The following is a 22,467-nucleotide window of genomic DNA, read 5'->3' on the forward strand; positions in this document are numbered from 1 at the left end:
AAAGGAAAAGGTACTCACCTGATAACAAAGCAGAATTATGATCTAAAAAAAAAGAAATTTTTATTAAATAAGAAAGGAAAGAAAAGATGGCAAGAGTATAACACCACAAACTAATAAAATATTACCTGCTTTCTTTGGTTCAGTCCATGGTTGTGGGCTAGGGGATGAAAGGGTTGGTCTTGGAGGTAGATTCTGCTGATGAATTTCTTTTATTTGATCTATTTGATTTTGTGGATAACTTGTGTCTGATGAACTCCTTGCCACACTTATTTTACCAGGAGAACTTGAATTAAACAAACAATTAGTCAGGTTTGAGCCTTCCTTGTTTCCAAAAACTAAATTGAATGAAAAAGGAGAAAGATTCCAAACTAACCTCTGTGAGTGTGGTTTCAAATGTCTGATCGCGTAGCCAGAGAAATGTACTTCTACAGAAAGAAGGAGAAATGCCATCAATAAAGGCTCAATACTGATATTTTTTAGTTTGCTTTAAGCCCGGGGATGTCTCAAATTGGTTCCACAGCATTCTAAAGGGAGAGGGTGAGCAGGCGGAAGTCATGGTACATATTGATACCAACAACATAGGTAGAGAAAAGGAAGAAGGTCCTTAAGAGAGAATATAGAGAGTTAAGCTGTAAGCTGAAAAGCAGGATCTCCAGAGTAGTAATCTCAGGATTGAATGTGTGGCTGAGAAATTGGTGTAGGGGGCAGAGTTTCAGATTTCTGGATCATTGCAATCTCTTCTGGGGAAGGTTACACCTGTACAAAAAGGATGGGTTGCACCTTAACCCGCAGGGGACCAATATCCTTGTGGGCAAGTTTGCTAGAGCTGTTGAGGAGGGTTTAAACAAAGTTGGTAGGAAACTGGAGTGATAGGGCTAAGGATGGGCAGTTGGTATACAAGTTGATACAGTGTGTAACAAGACTGTAAGGAAGGACAGGTTGATGATAAGACAAAATTGCTGTCAATGGGATGAGTTGAAGTGTAACATGAAAAGAGTAATGAATACAGGACTGAAGGTGTTATATTTTATATAACACATTATATATAAATGTAGTATACAGAATAAGGTAGATGATCTTTTAGTGCAGTTAGATATTGACAGATATGACGTGGGCATCACTTAGTTGTGCTGAAAGAAGATCACAGTTGGGAGCTTAACATCAGAGGATACAACTTATATCAAAAGTTCAGGCAGGTAGACAGAGGGGATGGGGTAGCCCTGTTGATAAAAAAATGGACATAAATTCTTAGAAAAAGGGGACATACGTAGGATTAAAAAAAATGTAGAATCCTTGTGGATATAGTTAAGAAGCTCCAAGTGTAGAAAGGGCCCTGATGGGATTTATATAAACAGGCCTCCAAACAATAGCCAGGATGTGGGGTATAAATTATAATGGGATATAGAAAAAGCATGTAAAAAAGGTAATGTTATGATAGTCATAGGGGATTTCAATATGCAGGTAGATTATAAAAATCAGATTGATGCTGGATCCCAAGAGAATGGATTTGTAGAATTCCTACAAGATGACTTTTTAGAATAGCTACCAGTAGAGAGGCTGGTGTTAAAGCATATCAGCTCATGTCTGAGACAAAACTTGAATCCACTCCAATTCACCTACCAAAGCAACAGATCTACAGCAGATGCCATCTCATTGGCTCTTCATGCAACCTTGGAACATCAGGATTGCAAAAGTGCAAACATAAGGATGCTCTTTATCAATTACAGCTCAGCATTTAATACCATCTTCCCAACAAAACTAATCAGTAAACTCCAAGACCTGGACCTCAATATCCCCTTGTGCAATTGGATCCTGGATTTCCTCACTTGCAGACCCCAGTCAGTTCAGATTGGCAAAAACATCTCCTCCACAATTTCCCTCAGCACAGGAGCTCCACAGGGATGTGTACTTAGCCCCCCTGTTCTACTCGCTTTACACCTATGACTGTGAGGTCAAGTACAGCTCCAACACCATATACAAGTTTGCTGATGATACCACTGTTGTGGGCTGTATCAAAGGTGGTGCTGAATCAGCATACAGATGGGAAAGAGAAAATTTGGCTCCACTCAATATCAATAAGACCAAAGAACTGATTGTATTCTTCAGGAGAGGAAACCAGAAGGTCCATGAGCCAGTAGTCATCGGAGGATCAGAGGTGGAGAGAGTCAGTAATTTGAAATTCCTGGGTATCACTATCTCAGAGGACCTGTTCAGGACCCATCACATAAATATAATTGCAAAGAAAGCACAACAGCTTCCTCAGAAGTCCGCAGAGATCCAGCAGGTCATTAAGAACATTGACAAACATCTATAGATGTGTGGTGGAAAGTATGCTGACTGGCTGCATTATGACCTGGTATAGGAACACCAATGCCTTTGTGGAAAAATCATACAAAAGGTAGTAAAATCCTCCCAACCATTGAGCACATCTACATGGAACATTGTCATAGGAAAAACAGCATCCATCAAAGATCCTCACCACCCAGGTCATGGCATCAGGTAGAAGGTACAAGTGTCTCAGGACTCACACCACCATGTTCAAGAACAGTTACTACTCAATCACTAAGCTCATTTTAGATTTTCTGTAACACTTATTAAATGATTGTGAAGCACAATTTTTCTGAATCTTTCCTGACTTCTAAACAACCCTTGTATTAAAACATCAAAATCCAACAATTGGTGTAGTTGGCAGGATGACGGCAATGTTTTGTGGATGTGGAAGATTTGCAGATGAAGTGGAAATGTTTAGTGTGCAAATAAAAGTTCAAAGTAGATTTATTATCAATGTACATAGATATCATCATATACACCAAGATACATTTTCTTGCAGGCATACATAGTAAATCCAAGAAACACAATAAATCGATGAAAGACCACACTGAACAGGATGAAATAAAAACAACTAACTTGTTTGGTAAGAACTCCTGTTGTTAAATGTCTGAGAAAATTAGTTCCAAGTTCACGACATAGGATAGAAGTACTATTGAGGAAATTTCTATGTTTGCTGTTTTGAAAACAGGTTTGTTTAAAAAAAATGCAAGCCAGTGGAGCCATGTGCAAGATGGTAGAGCATCACAAGCCAGTATAACTTTTCTGAATTAAATATGTACAAGGTATAGAATACATGGAGAAAATCAAATCAAATTTAATCATCATTCAGACCATACATGGATACAGTTGACTGAGACAGCATTCCTCTGGGGCCAAGGTACATAACATACATTCAAAATAGTGAGAGAGAGGAAAAAAAACAAAGCATATATATAGTCCAAGTCTCTGAGCGACATACAAATTGATGATAGAGCTCCTGACAATCCAGCCTGACATTCCGCCAGTTGAACACTAGAGGACAGCACTGATGGGACAGGCTAGCTCCAGCATTGTCTCACCTGGACTGCAGCAACAGGCAAGCCCACTTGATGCCTAGTCCTCACTACAACCACGGCCATGCTGCTGCCTTGTCACCTGTCTCACCACCAAACAAGGGAAACAGACCAGTGACATCTCACATGATCAATGTCCAACAGGGTCTTGCGATTGCAAGTGAAACGTCTAAAACAGTCACCCACAGATACGCTGCATGCTGCTTTCACGCACCAACTCTACAGTGGCCCTTAGCGACTCAAGCGAGGATGACAGTGATGGAACAATAAGATCCAGCTGTATCACCACTTGCTCCAATTAAAACCAAGGGAGTGAAGACACACAGGGCTGAAGATGAAACCATTGCTCATCAATGTATTGACAAGCAAGTGGCTCAACCACTCAACAATCTGCTGAAAGGCAGTAAGCAGGGCAGATGACCCTGTGACTCAATGAAGAACTGAAAGTGTTTCAAACTTTAAAGGCAACATTGTGTATTGCACTTGCATTAAGAATCCCTGATACAGGCAAACCATTTAGCCTGAGAAACACATGACAGCAGGCTTAATTCAAGAACATGGACCTACAGCCTGTTACTTAGCCAAAGATTGATTCTGTACACTGATGGCTCCTCAGTGATTGAGAGAGGAATTTGAATGGTGAAATGGGTGATAGTTCCTGGAATTGAAGTGCTGGCATCAGGAAGCATGGCTCCTGGCATCTCTGCACAGCAGGCAGAACTAAAGGTTTTGATTGAAGCTAGTAAGTTGACAGAAGGAAAATCAGCTAATATTTACACTGATTCACAATATGTTTTTGGAGTTGCTCATGATTTTGAAAACTTTGCTGTCAGAAGTTGCTGTACTAAAATGTAAAAGCCACTTCAAAATGATTACATGGAAAGCTGTGGAAATGCATTCATGGATAAAATTGTGGAGAAGGGGGCATGGGAAGAAATGAAAGCAGTAAAAGAAGTACTACAAGCACATGCAGTGAACCTGACAACTGGAATCATGCAAAAAAGTTGAATTCTGATTCACCAAGATACAAGATATTTGAGAGATGCAAGCTCAATGCTCTAACCAGGAATAATGGTTCTGAATGGAGAATGGTAGGAAATTGAATAGTGATGGAGCATGGGGATATGGCACTAGTCATAGATTAGTAGCTCCAATTACATTGCTTCCTTATCTTGCATGGCAAACACACTCCCTGGAGTGCAGAAGTTGATTAACAGATTCTCCCAGTGGTGGTGGAATACAAAGTTCAGGGCATGAGCTTGAAAGATGTATGAGATGTTAGAAAATAAATCCTGGACAAGCAGAAAAGCTACCACTATTAAGTGCCACTGCCCCACCTGGTCCATGTTTACACTTAAAAGTGGACTACATTACTTTGCCAAAGTTTAAAGGATACACTGGTAATAATGTAATTTTCAAGATGGGTGAAAACTATTCCAGCAAGGAAAGCCACTGCCATACACACAGCAAAATTCCAGGTGGGGATGACCATTTTACATTGACTCTGACCAAGGAACAACGTCATTGGGAGTGTTTGTCAGAAATTACGTCAGAAATTGGATTTGGAAGAAGGCTGCGAATGAACGGCTGATTTTTTTGGAGCGAAGGGAGTTTTTTTACTACTTGGGTAAAAGAGAGGTGAGACTGCGCAGGCGTGTGATGTCAGCCAGTAGCGTGCGAAAGGTTTAAAAAGACCGCCGTATCCAGCAGGCAGCAGAGTGACAGGGCTTTGGCTCAACGGGCTTAGGCAGTAACGAGACGAGGCGAGGTAGGTTTAATTGTGTTAATTGCAGGAAGGAGGTAGTATGTGTGTGAGACCAGTTTTCTGTGCTCAGTGTCAGATGTGGGGGGTCCCTGTGTCATGTTGGTTTGTTTTTCTTGAGATTCTTACACACTTGATACAAATGCAACACGCAAATTTCTGTGGATAGCCACAATTCTTTATTTAAGCAAGTACAAGTTTTTTGGAGGATCGCTTAACAAATTTCGCAGAGCTTGCGGAGCCGTCAAGTAATGCTTTCCGAACAGAGGAACAGTCCTCCCTTTTTATAGTGTTTTACACCACAGTCAGTCACGCATGCAAGATACAATTTTTAGCTACCCCCACAGTCACATGCCTGACAACAGTGATAGTACGAGACAGAGAATACTGAAGGATCTAAAGCAAAAGCAAAGGTCATCCACCCAGGAACAATGTGTGCAATTAGTATCTAAATTCTTGCATGTCATCAGGACAAATTAATCCTCTAACATTTCAACAGTACTTGACAAAGACCACTTAATCACCTAAAAGCATCTAATTTCCTGCAAGTCAACAACACAAATTATTCTTTAATATCTCACTTGAGTTTCCCGGCCTCCCGGACGGCCATATCTGCACCAGGTGTGTCAAGCTTCAGCTCCTGAGGGACCGACCGAGTTAGGGAACTGGAGATGCAGCTTGTTGACCTTCGCCTGGTCAGGGAGAGTGAGGAGGTGACAGAAAGGAGTTATAGGCAGGTGGTCACACCGGAGCCACGGGAGACAAACAGGTGGGTCACAGTCAGGAGGGGGAAGGGGAAGAGTCAGGTACGAGAGAGTACCCCTGTGGCTGTACCCTTTAACAATAAGTACTCCTGTTTGAGTACTGTTGGGGGGGGACAGCCTACCTGGGGGAAGTGACAGTGGCCATGCCTCTGGAACAGAGTCTGGCCCTGTGGCTCAGAAGGGTAGGGAAAGGAAGAGGAAGGAAGTAGTGATAGGGGACTCTACAGCTAGGAAGTTAGACAGATGATTCTGTGGACACAGGAAAGAAACTCGGATGGTAGTTTCCCTCCCAGGTGCCAGGGTCCAAGATATTTCGGATCGCGTCCAAGATATCCTGCAGTGGGATGGAGAACAGCCAGAGGTCTTGGTACATATTGGTACCAATGACATAGATAGGAAAAGGGAAGAGGTCCTGAAAACAAGACTACAGGGAATTAGGAAGGAAGTTCAGAAGAAGGACCACAAAGGTAGGAGCACGATGAGGTGGAGGATAAATGCGTAGCTGAGGGACTGGAGCAAGGGGCAGGGATTCAGATTTCTGGATCATTGGGACCTCCTTTGTGGCAGGTGTGACCTGTACAAAAAGGACGAGTTGCACTTGAATCCCAGGGGGACCAATATCCTGGCAGGGAGGTTTGCTAAGGCTACTGGGGAGAATTTAAACTAGAATTGTTGGGGGGGGGTGGGAACCGAACTGAAGAGACTGGGGAAGAGGAGGTTGGCTCACAAATAGAGAAAGCTTGTAGACAAGAGGGACAATAGGCAGGTGATGGAGAAGGGACAAGCCCAGACTGGAGGTTTGAGATGTGTCTATTTTAATGCAATGAGTGTTGTGAACAAAGTGGATGAGCTTAGAGCGTGGATCAGTAATTGGAGATGTGATGTGGTGGCCATTACAGAGACTTGGATGGCTCAGGGACAGGAATGGTTACTTCAAGTGCTGGGTTTTAGATGTTTCAGAAAGGACAGGGAGGGAGGCAAAAGAGGTGGGGGGTGTGGCACTGTTGATCAGAGATAGTGTCATGGCTGCAGAAAAGGTGGACGCCATGGAGGGATTGTCTATGGAGTCTCTGTGGGTGAAGGTTAGGAACAGGAAGGGGTCAATAACTTTACTGGGTGTTTTTTATAGGCCGCCCAATACTAACAGGGATATCGAGGAGCAGATAGGGAAACAGATCCTGGAAAGGTGTAATAATAACAGGGTTGTCATGATGGGAGATTTTAATTTCCCAAATATCAACTGGCATCTCCCTAGAGCGAGGGGTTTAGATGGGGTGGAGTTTGTTAGGTGTGTTCAGGAAGGTTTCTTGACACAATATGTAGATAAACCTACAATAGGAGAGGCTGTACTTGATTTGGTATTGGGAAATGAACCTGGTCAGGTGTCAGATCTCTCAGTGGGAGAGCATTTTGGAGATAGTGATCATAATTCTGTCTCCTTTACAATAGCATTGGAGAGAGATAGAGACATGTTAGAAATTGGAGTAAGGGGAATTATGAGGTTATCAGGCAGGAAATTGGATGCTTAAATTGGAAACAGATGTTCTCAGGCAAAAGTACAGAAGAAATTTGGCAAATATTCAGGGGATATTTGTGTGGAGTTCTGCATAGGTACCTTCCAATGAGACGGGGAAGTTATGGCAGGGTACAGGGACTGTGGTGTACAAAGGGTGTAATAAGTCTAGTCAGAAGCTTACAAAAGGTTCAGAGAGCTAGATAATGTTAGAGATCTAGAAGATTATAAGGCTAATAGGAAGGAGTTTAAAAAGGAAATTAGGAGAGCCAGAAGGGGCCATGAGAAGGCCTTGGCGGGCAGGATTAAGGAAAACCCCAAAGCATTCGACAAGTATGTGAAGAGCAAGAGGATAAGACGTGAAATAATAGGACCAATCAAGCGTGATAGTGGGAAAGTGTGTATGGAACCGGAGGAAATAGCAGAGGTACTTAATGAATACTTTAATTCAGTATTCACGATGGAAAAGGACCTTGGTGATTGCAGTGTTGACTTGCAGCAGACTGAAAAGCTTGAGCATGCAGTTACTAAGAAAGAGGATGTGCTGGAGCTTTTGGAAAGCATCAAGTTGTTTAAGTCACCAGGACCGGATGAGATGTACCCTAGGCTACTGTGGGAGGCGAGGGAGAAGATTGCTGAGCCTCTGGCGATAATCTTTGCATCATCAATGGAGACAGGAGAGGTTCCAGAGGATTGGAAGGTTGCGAATGTTGTTCCTTTATTCAAGAAAGGGAGTAGAGATAGCCCAGAAAATTATAGACCAATGAGTCTTACCTCAGTGGTTGGAAAGTTGATGGGAGAAGATCCTGAGAGGCAGGATTTATAATATGAGAGGCAGGAGAGGTATAATATGATTAGGAGTAGTCAGCATGGCTTTTTCAAGGGAAGGTTGTGCCTTATGAGCCTGATTGAATTTTTTTGAGGATGTGACTAACCACATTGATGAAGGAAGGGCAGTAGATGTAGTGTATATGGATTTCAGCAAGGCATTTGATAAGGTACCCCATGCAAGGCTTATTGAGAAAGTAAGGAGGTATGGGATCCAAGGGGACATTGCTTTGTGAATCCAGAACTGGCTTGCCCACAGATGCAAAGAGTGGTTGCAGACGGGTCATATTCTGCATGGAGGTCAGTCACCAGTGGGGTGCCTCAGGGATCTGTTCTGGGACCCTTACCCTTCGTGACTTTTATAAATGACCTGGATGAGGAAGTGGAAGGATGGGTTAGTAAGTTTGTTGATGACACTAAGGTTGGAGGTGTTGTGGATAGTGTGGAGGGCTGTCAGAGGTTACAGCGGAACATTGATAGGATGCAAAACAGAACTGAGAAGTGGCAGATGGAGTTCAACCTAGATAAGTGTGAAGTGGTTCATTTTGGTATGTCAAATATCATGGCAAAATATAGCATTAATGGTAAAACTCTTGGCAGTGTGGAGGATCAGAGGGATCTTGGGGTCCGAGTCCATAGGACGCTCAAAGCAGCTGCGCAGGTTGACTCTGTGGTTAAGGCGTACGGTGTATTGGTCTTCATCATGGAATTGAATTTAGGAGCCAAGAGGTAATGTTGCAGCTATACAGGACCCTGGTCAGACCCCACTTGAGAGTACTGTGCTCAGTTCTAATCGCCTCACTACAGGAAGGATGTGGAAGCCATAGAAAGGGTGCAGAGGAAATTTACAAGGATGGTGCCTGGATTGGGGAGCATGCCTTATGAGAATAGGTTGAGTGAACTCGGCCTTTTCTCCTTGGAGCGACAAAGGTTGAGAGGTGACCTGATAGAGGTGTACAAGATAATGAGAGGCATTGATAGTCAGAGGCTTTTTCCCCAGGGCTGAAATGGTTGCCACAAGAGGACACAGGCTTAAGGTGCTGGGGAGTAGGTACAGAGGAGATGTCCGGTAAGTTTTTTTATTCAGAGAGTGGTGAGTGCATGGAATGGGCTGCCGGCAACGGTGGTGGAGGCGGATGCAATAGGGTCTTCTAAGAAACTTTTAGATAGGTACATGGAGCTTAGTAAAATAGAGGGCTATAGGTAAGCCTAGTAATTTTTAAGGTAGGGACATATTTGGCGCAACTTTGTGGGCCGAAAGGCCTGTATTGTGCTGTAGGTTTTCTATGACTGCTGAACATTATGTCCTTTACATTTGCTTATCGTCTTGAATGTGATTCTGGAACCATTGGAGCCTGTGATTTGCAGTTTGGAGATTCTTTGGGTGTTCCAGCGCTCTGCAGTCTCTGAGAGGATTCCAGAAGGCAGAGGCAGTGTGCAGGAACCTCATGGTGAGCAGGCTGTGGGATGTTTGACTCCATTTCACCAATTAATGCTTCCATCGTTCACCGATTACAGCAAAGAGTGAGATTGAAACATCGGGGTGAATGCAGAAAGTGAGCAACTGCTGCCTGCCTTGTGATCTTTGGGGGAAATTGTTCTGCTATCAGAGGGGAGACTACCTTGTGATCGCTGGGGAAAATCATTCTGCTATCAGAGAAGGGAGAGGTTGCCGCTGTGCCCAGAGAGTGTTACCCAGGTTTTCTGCATTTTGGATATGGACTTGGACTATACCATACTGTGTTTTTCACTCAATTTTCTTCGACTTTTGTGTGTTGTTGTGCCTGTTATGTTTTTGTTTGTTCTTTTTTGTTGGGAGGAGAGATTTGGGGTTGATGATCATGCTGCTGTTCTCTTCTTTCTTGGTTTTGTAGCTAAATGGAGAAGAGTTTCAGAGTTGTATACTTTGATAATAAATTAACCTTTGAACCTTTCCATTGACAACATTACCCACGGTCAGCAGGACAGGCTAAACAAATGAATGGAGCCATTAAACAATGACAGACAATATCATGAACACAGCCTACCATGGCATTGTTTTGTTTAGCATCAGAACAACCCCAAATAAACTAAGTCCTTTTGAGGTGATAACAGGGCATCCTATGTCACTGCCGGCAGCCCTCGATCTCAGGGAGGCTGATATACACATTATGGCAGACAGTTTAGTTAACTATTGTGTGAAATTAACCCAAGCTGCACAGTCTGCTTCTCCACAGGTTTCTGCTGCTTGGAGTGATTTAATAGGACAAACCTCGATTCCTGGTGAGTGGGTCCTGATGAAGAAACTGCATAAAGAATCACTAGAGCTTGATGAGAAGGTCCCTGTCAAGTGCTGTTAATTACCAACTCAGTGATGAAAGTAGAAGAAAGTAAGTGGATACACGCCAGCCACTGCAAGGAGCTAAAGTGGTTCCCGACCCGGCCAGGACAACAAGTGCTGCAGTTAATGTGGTCCCTGACCCGGCCAGGACAACAAGTGCTGCGGTTAATGTGGTCCCTGACCCGGCCAGGACAACAAGTGCTGCGGTTAATGTGGTCCCTGACCCGGCCAGGACAACAAGTGCAGCGGTTAATGTGGTCCCTGACCCGGCCAGGACAACAAGTGCTGCGGTTAATGTGGTCCCTGACCCGGCCAGGACAACAAGTGCTGCGGTTAATGTGGTCCCTGACCCGGCCAGGACAACAAGTGCTGCGGTTAATGTGGTCCCTGACCCGGCCAGGACAACAAGTGCAGCGGTTAATGTGGTCCCTGACCCGGCCAGGACAACAAGTGCTGCGGTTAATGTGGTCCCTGACCCGGCCAGGACAACAAGTGCTGCGGTTAATGTGGTCCCTGACCCGGCCAGGACAACAAGTGCTGCGGTTAATGTGGTCCCTGACCCGGCCAGGACAACAAGTACTGCGGTTAATGTGGTCCCTGACCCGGCCAGGACAACAAGTGCTGCGGTTAATGTGGTCCCTGACCCAGCCAGGACAACAAGTGCTGTGGTTAATGTGGTTCCTGACCCAGCCAGGACAACAAGTGCTGTGGTTAATGTGGTCCCTGACCCAGCCAGGACAACAAGTACTGTGGTTAATGTGCTAGTAACCTCTTGCTCACAGTACCTACACTGCTGGGTTACAGTGAGTAAATGACTAATCAGCAAGTAAACTACTGGGCATGATGATGTTTATTCTACTATTACGTATTGGTATACGTTCACCAATTTTCCACACTCACAATGTGCTAATTGAGATGACTCAATGTATACGTGACTATCACATGAATTTGAGAGAGCCATGGTTTTCAAGGGATATTGGAAACTTGGTTCGGAAAAAGAGAAAGATCTACAATAAATATAGGCAGCATGGAGTAAATGAGGTGCTCGAGGAACATAAAGAATGTAAAAAGAATCTTAAGAAAGAAATTCGAAAAGCTAAAAGATATACGGTTGCTTTGGCAAGTAGGATGAAAATAAATCCAAAGGGTTTCTACAGTTATATTAATAGCAAAAGGATAGTGAGGGATAAAATTGGTCCCTTAGAGAATCAGAGTGGACAGCTGTGTGTGGAGCCAAAAGAGATGGGGGAGATTTTGAACAATTTCTTTTCTTCGGTATTCACTAAGGAGAAGGATATTGAATTGTGTAAGGCAATGACACTGCTGATATCTTGGGAAAAGTAACAAAAGAAATGGTTGCCATGAACAGGATGGTGCCTCAAAATCATATGGCATTCGATCTCTGAACAGCTGGGATGGGGGATGACACGTGCAGTTATAGGCAAGGAGTGTTGTACTTACATACTTGAGGAGTCTGAAGACATCACTCATTTGGCTGATCATATTTGGAAAGAAGCGGCTGAAATACATCAGTTTGATGGATGGGGTTTCGTTGACTGGATTCATTTAAGCCTCAGAAACTGGAGTTAATATTCATACTAACATGCCTTATCATAATCAACCTCTTTCTTTACACGTTTAAGGGCGATCGTTGATAGAATAATTCAAACTCACATCTCTTGTCATGGCTACTGATCTGCCTAAGCATGAATAATCTAATGAATTCTTTTAAGAATATACACCCTGTGGTGGCTCGCCCACGCAGCAAGCGAACCGGCTCCAGCAGTTGCAGGCGAGTCCACAGCCAGCAGCAACCGAGAGGGCTCTGAATGCAGGGCAGACCTTGGCCCGGAAGCCAACATCACTTCCGCCCCACAAAGAGTTGGGGATGCTGGGAGTGGGGACTTAAGTGTGCGCTGATTGAAACAGTAAACAGTTCAACCAGACCCTGCTCGACTCAGTGTGTTGCTTTCACTTGTTGCGTATCAGCGTGACCACATTGGTGACCCCGACGGTCCAACGGCATTCGGACCCAGCATGAACGACTCAGCTCTGCAGAATGCAGTTTCCCTTAAACTGCAAACCTTCTGGACCACTCAATCACTGGTCTGGTTCGAGCAAGCAGAGGCCCAGTTCCAGGTCAGGCAAATTGTCTCAGACGCCACGAGGTATTACTAACTGGTGGGTGCTCTCGATCAGGAGACAGCGGGCCGCGTTATCGACTTTCTGCATCAGCCCCCAGCAACAGACAGGTACGAGGCACTCAAGGCCCTGTTAATCCGCACATTTGGCCTCTCCCGCAGTGAATGGGCCGCGTGGTTACTGCATATGGACGGCCTGGGCGACCGCGCACTATCAGCCCTGATGTGCGGCATGCTAGCACTGGCAGACGGCCATAAACCTTGCCTGCTTTTTGAACAGATCTTCTTGGAGCAAATGCCTGAAGACATCCGCCTCCTGCTAGCAGATGAAGACTTCAGAGACCCACGCGGACGTGCTTTGGTGTGCCAAACAAAATGGCAGAACCACCATCGAAATTACTGCTGAGGCACGGCCGAAAACCCAGCCCTCCCACACCCCAGCAGTGGAGCACGTAACACCCACACCAAGGGGCGGTACCACTTCTGAGTTTTGGTGTTTTTATCATCAAAGGTGGGGTTCCGGGGCCCGCCATTGCCGACTGCCATGCTCCTTTCAGGGAAACGCCAGGACCAGCCCTCGCTGATGGCTACAGCGGCTGATCACCGTGATAACCTCCTCTACGTTTGGAGCAAGCACTCCAGGCGTAGGTTCCTGGTGGATACAGGGGCAGAAATCAGTGACCTACCCCCCTCGAGCCACGATATCCGAACTAGAAGAACAGGACCGGAACTTACGGCAGCCAACAGCAGCACCATCCGCACCTATGGAACAAGAAACATCCCCTTGCAGCTCAGTTCCAACCGCTTTACATGGACATTTACGCTGGCCACAGTATCACAGCCATTGCTGGGTGCGGACTTCCTCCGTGGATTTGAAGGGACGACGATTGGTCAACGCGAAGACGTTCCAGACTTTCTCACTCAGTGAGGCCAGGTTACCGGCCCTGCACCTGGACTCCGTCACTTATTCCAACAACGAGTTCGCCAGAGTGTTATCAGAGTTCCCATCTATCATCATGCCGCAGTTTTCCTCAACAGACCCCAAGCACGGCGTGATGCACCACATCCCCACACAGGGACCTCCCCTTCACGCCCGGGCCCGCAGGCTACCGCCCGAAAGAGGAATTCAAGAAGATGGAGGAGATGGGGATTGCGCGGCATTCCGACATCCCGTGGGCCTCCCCACTCCATATGGTGCCCAAGTCCGCGGGAGGGTGGAGACCGGGCGGCGACTATAGGAGGTTGAACGACGCCACCACGTCCGATCGCTATCCAGTACCACACACCCAGGACTTTACGGCCAAACTACATCTTTTAGAAGATTGACCTGGTTGGAGGGTATCATCAGATCCCAGTCCACTCGGATGTACCCAAGACAGCCCTCATTACCCCCTTTGGCCTGTTTGAGTTCCTCAGGATGTCGTTTGGGCTCAAAAACGCAGTGCAGACGTTCCAGCGCCTAATGGACGCAGTAGGACGAGATCTGGACTTTCTGTTCATCTACCTGGATGGCATACTTATCGCCAGCCACTCCAGCCAGGAACATCTAGCACATTTACGCCTGCTCTGCTGCCGCCTAAGCGACTACGGCCTGGCTATCAACCCCGCCAAGTGCCAGTTTGGCCTACCCGCCATCGACTTCATGGGACACCGGATCTACCGCCATGGAGCTGTGCCCCTGCCGGCAAAAGTTGAAGCCATCTGCCAATTCGCCAGACCCAGCACTGTTAAAGGCCTGCAGGAATTTGTTGGGATGGTTAACTTTTACCACCGTTTCCTGCCCTCAGCGGCCCGGATCATGCGGCCCCTTTTCGGCTTGATGCCTGGCAAGGCCAAAGAGGTCACCTGGACAGAGGAGGCGACGGCGGCTTTCGAGCAAACCAAGAACATACTAGCAAACGCCACACTCCTCATCCACCCCCGGGTCGACATCCCCATTGCCCTCACTGTGGATGCCTCTGACGCAGCAGTTGGCAGCGTGCTCGAGCAGCTCATCGAAGGCCAGTGGAAGCTGCTCGCTTTTGTCAGCCGGCACCTACGACCCCCGGAACGCTTTCGACAGGGAGCTGCTGGCCCTGCACCTTGCCATCTGGCACTTCAGGTATTTCCTGGAAGGGAGGGAGTTCACGGTCTTCACAGACCACAAGGCCCTCACTTTCGCATTTGCCAAAGTGTCGGACCCGTGGTCGGGCCGCCGGCAACGCCACCTGTCATACATCTCGGAGTTTACCACCATGATCAAGCACACCTCCGGGAAGAACAACGTGGTAGCTGACGCGCTGTCACGCACCTCATCCAATCAGTGCACTCTCTGTCTCCAGGGGTGGATTATGTGGCGTTAGCTAAGGCAGCAAGATGCCGGCGTATCGAAATGCAGTCTCAGGACTCCGCCTCGAAGGCATACCCATTGGGCCAGAAGGTCAGGAGCTCCTGTGCAATGTGTCCACCGGGCAACCCTGGCCCATTGTCCCGAACGCTTGGAGGTGCCGCGTTTTGGACGCCTTGCACGGTTTAGCCCACCCTTCCATCCGGGCGACCATCTGGCTGATCGCAGACAGGTTTGTGTGGCACGGCCTACACAAGCAGGTCGGGCACTGAGCCAGGACATGCACGCACTGTCAAACCTCCAAAATCCAGAGGCATGTGAGGGGCCCACTGCAACCCTTCCAGCCGACACATAGGAGGTTCGGACATGTCCACATGGACATCGTCGGCCCACTGCCGGTTTCGAGTGGAGCGAGATACCTGTTCACCATGGTGGACAGGTTCGGTGGCCGGAAGCTATCCCACTCGCTGACACGGCCAGAGAGACATGCGCCAGAGCCCTGATTACCACCTGGGTGGCACGGTTCAGACTCCCAGCCCACATCACTTCAGACAGAGGTGTGCAGTTCCCATCAGCTTTGTGGTCTGCACTGGCACATCTCCTCGGAACCCAGCTCCACTGACCGACTGCTTACCACCCGCAGTCCAACGGCCTGGTGGAATGTTTCCACAGGCGCTTGAAGTCAGCCCTGATGGCACACCTCCAAGGGCCAGACTGGGTTGACGAACTCCCCTGGATGCTGCTTGGCATCCGCACGGCACCCAAGGAGGACCTGGACACATCATCGGCAGAACTTGTTTACGGTGCCCTGTTCACAGTTCCTGGTGAGCTTGTGCCAGCACCCCGTGGCCAGAAGGACACAACTATGGCGGTCCTAACTAAACTCTGGGAGCAGCTTGGAACACTTGCCTTAGTCCCAACGACCCATCACGGAACACCCTCTCGCGCCCAAGGACCTACAACTGAGCAAGTATGTTTATGTTTGCTGAGGCACGCACAGACCACCCCTGCAGCGACCATATGAAGGACCCTACAAGATGGTGCGCAATAATGGGGACCTGCGTTCTCGACATTGGCGGTTGTGAAGAGACTTTTACCATTGACCGTCTCAAACCAGCACATCTAGACCTTGAATGCCCGGTTGCGGTGTCACCCCACGACGACGAGGCCGGCCACCTAAAAGAACTGACGGTGTGCAGGCTGTGGACTCTGCACCTCCTAGTGTCGGTTCTGGGGGGGGTGGGGTGTCAGGTGGCCACTCGCCCACATGGCAAGTGAGCCGGCTCCAGCAGTCGCGGGCGAGTCCGTAGCCAACAGCAACCAAGAGGGCTCTGAGTGCGGGGCAGACCTCAGCCCGGAAGCCGACATCACTTCCACCCCACAAGGAGCGGGGATGCTGGGAGCGGGCACTTAAGCGCACACAGATTGAAACAGGAAACAGTTCAACCAGACCCTGCTCGACTCAGTGTGTTGCTTTCACTCGTTGCGTATCAGTGCGACTACAACCCTTTGATATTTCCTAACTTCGGTAATTTTTGATTATTTTATACTTAAGGTAGATACCACAAATTTTTCTGCTCTGAATTTTCAGAATTTATGATTCTAATATGTGATTTAGAATCAAAGGTGGATTGTTGGAGCAGTTTTCTTTGCAGTTTAAAAATTTTCTTACCTCTATAAAAAAACTGGTCCTCTTTGAGCACCAGCTTTTGTCTTTTTTTCTTTGGTTTCTCCCTTCTACAAGCAGCTTCTGCTCCTGTCACTGTTCATTTTAGATTTTCTTTGTTCTATTAATGCTTAATAAAACAATCATGAAGCAACAAATTTGGTGCCTCTTTCCTGACAACCGAAAGAACCTTGGATTAAAACATCACAATCCAACATAATATAGCAAAAATTAGTGGGAAGTTAGAGGTTTGGGAAGCTTTTAAAAATCAACAGAAGGCAGTTAAAAAGCCATAAGGAGGAAAAAAAGATGAAATATGAAGGTAAGCTAGCCAATAATATCAAAGAGGATACTAAAAGAGAGATGAGAGTGGATTTTAAATATTGCTACTATTTAGCAATAGGGGCCAAAGAAATGGTGGACAAACTTAATAAGTATTTTGCATCAGCCTTCACTGTCGAAGGCATGAGCAATATGCCAGAAACTCAACAGTGTCGGGACATAAGTGTGTGCAGTTGCTATTACGAAGACGAAGGTGTTTGGGAAGCTGAAAGGTCTGAAGATACACAAGTCACTTGAACCAGGTGGACTGCACCCCAGGGTTCCTGAAAGAGATAGTTGAAGAGATTGTAGAGCTATTACTAATGACCTTTCAATAATTCTAGAATGGTTCTGGAGTACTGGAAAATTGCAAATGTCACTCCACTCTTAAAGAAGGGAGGGAGGGAAAAGACAGGAACTTATAGGCCAGTTACTTTGACTTCAGGTTGGGAAGTTGTTAGAGCCTGTTGTTCAAAATGAGGTTTGGGGTCATTTGGAGGCACAAATCAGCATGGTTTCCTTAAGGGGCAGATCTTGCTTGACAAACCTGTTGTAATTCTTTGAGTACAGACAAAGGAGAGTCAGTGAATGTTATTTATGTGGATTTTCCGAAAACCTTTGTTAAGGTGCCGCACATAAGCTGCTGGATAAGAGCCCATGGTATTACATAAAATATGTTACCATGTAAGATTGGCTGACTAGCAGGAGGCATAGAATGGAAATAAAAGGGGCCTTTTCTGGTTGGCTGCCAGTGACTAGTGGTGTTCCAAAGGGATCACTTCATGTTATATGTCAATGCTTTGGATGATCCAATTGATGGTTTTTTAGCCAAGTTTGCAGACAATATGAAGATAGGTGGAGGGGCAGGTAGTGGTAAGGAATCAAGGTATCTGCAGAAGGCTTAGACAGATTGGGAGAATGAACAAAGAAGTGGCAGATGGAATATAATGTCAGGAAGTTGTTTGGTCATGCTCTTTGGTAGAAGACAAAGGCAAGGGCTATTTTCTAAATGGGGAGACATTTCAAAAATCAGAGGTGCAAAGGGACTTGGGAGTCCTCATGCAGGATTCCCTAAAGGTTAACTTGCAGGTTGGGTTAATGGTAAGGAAAGCAAATGCAATGTTAGCATTCATTTCAAGAGGACTAGAATATAAAAGGATATAATTCTTAGGCTTTATAAGGCATTGGTCAGACAATGCTTGGACTATTATGAACAATTTTGGGCTCCTTGTCCAATGTGCTAGCATTGGAGAAAGTCCAGAGGTGGTTCATGGGAATTATTCTGGGAATGAAAGGATTAATGTACTTCCTGGAGTTTAGAAGAATGGCCGGAGGGGAGGGGAAATCTCACTGAACCCTGTCAAATATAGAAAGGCCTAGACAGAGTGGATGTGGAGAGGTTTCCTATGGGGAGTCTAGGAGCAGAAACCACAGCCTCAGAATAGAGGAATGTCAGAGACACAGAGAAATTTCTTTAGTCAGAGGTGTCGTGAATCATTCATTGCCACAGACAGCCATGGAGGCCAAGTTATTGAGTATATTTAAAGCAGAGATTGATAGTTTCTTGATTAGTCAGGGCATCAAAGGTTACAGGGAGAAAGCAGGAGAATGTTATTAAGAGGGATAATAAATCAGCCATGAAGGAATGGCAGAGCAGACCTGATGGGCTGAATGACTAATTCTTCTCCTATGTTTATGGTCTAAATATAACCATCTTCCTCAAAGGACTGGAAGTAGAGTCCTTAAATATTCTTAAGACAGGCAAATCAACTTTTGGTAAGCAAGAGTGAAATATTATCAATCATCCTGGTAGTGTTGTATATTCAACCACTGGCCAACATCAGGCAGGTACTGGAGGAGCTGAGCACTGTAATCAGCAGGCACAGAACAGCACACCCTGATGGCCTTCCCTGTCACTGTGGGGATTTCACCCAGGCCAGTCTGAAGAAGTCTCTGAACTACCACCTGTGGAACCAGAGGAGCCAACACTCTTGACCACTGTTCTACCACCATCAAAAATGCTTACCGTGCCAGCTCATACCTGCACTTCAGATAGTCCCACCACCTGGCTGTACTTCTACTCCCAGCATATAGGCAGGGAATAAAGACCGCAGCACCAGTGGTGAGTACCAAGAAGGTATGGCTAAGGGAAGTGGAGAAGCACTTATAGAACTGCTTTGAGTTGGTGAACATGTCAATATTCTGGGATTATGCTTAGGATCTGAATGAATACATTGCAATTGTCACCAACTTCATCAAGACCTGTGTGGATGAGTGTGTGCCCTTGAGAAGACACCGAACATGCTCAATCCAAAAGCCATGGATGAACCAGGAGATTCATAGTCTACTGAGGGCTAGACCTATGGCATTCAAGACCGGAGATCAAGAAATGTACAGGTATAACCTACAGAAGGCTATTTTAAGGCCACAAAAACAATTCAATTGAAGTAAGAGACAGAATCGGTTGCACGTCAGCCAATATTTGCAACAAGGCAAAACCTAACGCCGTGAATGGATATGCTACTTCACTCCCAGATGAGCACAACGTGTTTTGTGCATGCTTTGAAAGGTAGAATAAAATTATACCTGTGCGAATCTCTACAGCATCTGGTGACCCTTTCCGTGACCCTCTCACCGTAGAATCGTAATGAGTTGGCTATACTGTGAACACAAACTAACAGCAACATAACTCTACAATGCATGGAAATAATGATGAAAAGGACACTTCCAGTAAATAAACATGTCTAAGGTGGATATGATTTGGGTAACCACAAATTTTGAATGTTTCTTCTAAGGAAAAAATAAGACAATTACCTGTATGAGTAAATGACAAGGCATCCATGAAAACTTAACATTCACCAGGAAGCAATAATTCAGCTCACACCAGTATACAGTCAGATTAAAACTGAAACAGTTCTGCACTGAAGAACCAGTCCAAGCAAAAAATATCCACACAACATCCAAGGAAAAAGACCATATACTGCATAAGGATTTGCTGACATCAATATCTGTCCTTCCAAATTGAGTTCCGTGAGTGTTTCACCATGTTCTTCTGCTATGTCCGTTGTCCATTTCTTTCCTCCATCTTTCTTCCACACTCTCTGCAGAAAAATTGCTACCCACTCTTCTCCTGGGCATTTCATTGGCCAAAATGTTAACAAGACAAATCCTATTGGCTAACTCAACAAGCCTATTTTATCAACTGAATTTTTAATTTAAACAGAAAATTTGAAATACCAGATTGTATAATGTAATTAAAGGAGTGTATACATATATTTGCATTTTGAGAAAATCTGCAGAAAATAAAACAAAATGTCCAATACAGCATAACTGTATTAATAAAATAAAGCATGGTCTGAAACCAGGGTATTACATTGGTTTCGGAGGACAACGTCATGAGGGTGAAGCCTCACAAGGTATCAGGCCCTGATGGTATTCCTGCTAGGGCAATGAAAATCTGTGGAAACCAACTGATGGGAATATTCAGGGACATCTTCAATCTCTCACTGCTGCAGTCAGAAGTTCCCACCTGCTTCAAAAAGGCAGCAAACATACCTGTGCCCAAAAAAGAACAGGGAGAGCTGTCTCAATGACTATTGCCCAGTTGCACTCACATCTACTGTGATGAAGTGCTTGAGAGATTGGTCACAGCCAACTCCTGCCTAAGGTAGGACCTTGATCTGCTGCAATTTGCCTTTCTACAGCAGAAGTAATCTCACTGGCCTTAGATCACTTGGACAATAGGGTCCAGGCTTCTGTTTATTCACTATAGCTCACCATTCAACACAATCATACCTTCAAGTTCTAATTAACAAACTCCAAAACCTGGGCCTCTGTCCCTGCTTCTGCATCTGGGTCCTTGACTGGGACACCACAGTCAATGCAGATCAAAAATATCATCTTTTTGCTGACAATTAACAATAGCACACTTCAAAAATGTGTCCTAAGCCCACTACTCTCTCTCTCTCTCTACACCCACAATTGTGCGGCTAGGCACAGCTCAAATGCCATCTATAAATTTGCCAATGATACAACTATTGTTGACAGAATTCCAGATGGTGATGAGGTGGTGTACAGGAGTTGAGTGGCAACAACAACTTTGTACTTAACATCAGTAAGACCAAGGAATTGACTGTGGCATCTACAGAGGGGAAGTCAAGGGATTAGCAGCAAAAAGGGCAAGTAGTTTTAAGTTCCTGGGTTTTGACATCTCTGAAAATCTATCCTGGGTCATAAATATTGATGCAATTATAAAGGAGCCACACTAGTGGCTACATTTCATTAGGAGTTTGAGGGGACTTGCAATGTCACCAAAGACTCAAATTTCTTCAGATGTACCATAGGGAGCATTCTAACTGGTTTGTTTGTTTATTTTTTTTTAAATACAGCATAGAGTAGTCCCTTCCATCCCTTCAAGCTGCATCACCCAGCAACTCCCAATTTAATCCTAGCCTAATCACAGGACAATTTACAATGACCAATTAATCTGGTATGTCTTTGGAATATAGAAGGAAACTGGAGCATCTGGAGGAAACCCACATGGTTACAGGGTGAACGTACAAACTCCTTGCAGATAGCGGCAGGAATTGAACCTGGGTCAGTGGTACTGTTATGTTTTATGCTATCCACTACACTACCACACAGCTCCGTGTTGTATCACTGTTGGGTGTGGAGGGGCCACGGGATTGGAACTTACTGATTAACACATTGTCATCAATTGTTATCATCTTGGCCGAAAGGCTATTTCACCTAAATGGAGAACTCCATCTTTAAATATTATTTTCCTACTTCTAGTTGGCAGACAGACTGACAAGCTAAAACAAAAAATAAGTACATCGACTTTAGAAATGGTAACATTCAGTTTGTGCAGTGTTTGCATGGGATTTTTTTTTAAAGAGTCAGGAATAATTTTGAAGGATGGCTTTCTTTTTTTGGAAAGGAGAAGCAAAATAATAATAATGAGAATGGTACAATACAGGCAGAAGGCTACAGATAATAGATGCAACATTACTGGATGATAATGCATTGGACAATGAGATTAGTATGGACAGGTATTTGATGGGCAGTATGTATAAAGTGGGCTGAAGTTGTAGGAAGATTGAAAAAACGGCTATTTAGAGAAAGGATACTATTCTAAAAGGAGTGCTGGAGCAAAGTGATCCTGCAGTATGTGTGCAGAAATCATAGAATGTTACAGGACAATTGAGAAAGTGGTTAAAAGGCTTACAAAATTGTGGATTTTGTCAATGGATACACAGAACATAAAAGCATGAAAGTTCTTCTTTATCTTCAGCCCATCACACCTGCTGGGGATAGGCAGATCACCAGAGTTCTCAGTCCTGGGTTGAAGGCTGGGTTGTAGCTTCTACTTTCACTACACGATGTCATATGTCTTCTAGGTGAAGATCCTTCTTCTTCCAGGGATGAGGTCTTTTGTGTCCCC

General features: G+C 45.3%; 1 protein-coding gene across 1 annotated transcript in view; it reads right to left on the reverse strand.

The window, feature by feature from the left end:
- LOC140740961 (uncharacterized) overlaps window positions 1-22,467 on the reverse strand; it is a 42,908-nt gene that overhangs the window by 19,052 nt on the left and 1,389 nt on the right. The window contains exons 2-4 of the mRNA XM_073070602.1: window positions 374-425; window positions 126-283; window positions 19-42 (exon numbers count right to left, since the gene is read on the reverse strand). Of these exons, the coding sequence (XP_072926703.1) occupies window positions 19-42; window positions 126-283; window positions 374-425 (234 nt within the window). The remainder of the gene's footprint in view (window positions 1-18; window positions 43-125; window positions 284-373; window positions 426-22,467) is intronic.

This window comes from Hemitrygon akajei, chromosome 17 (genome assembly GCF_048418815.1).
Source record: "Hemitrygon akajei chromosome 17, sHemAka1.3, whole genome shotgun sequence".
NCBI lineage: Eukaryota > Metazoa > Chordata > Chondrichthyes > Myliobatiformes > Dasyatidae > Hemitrygon > Hemitrygon akajei.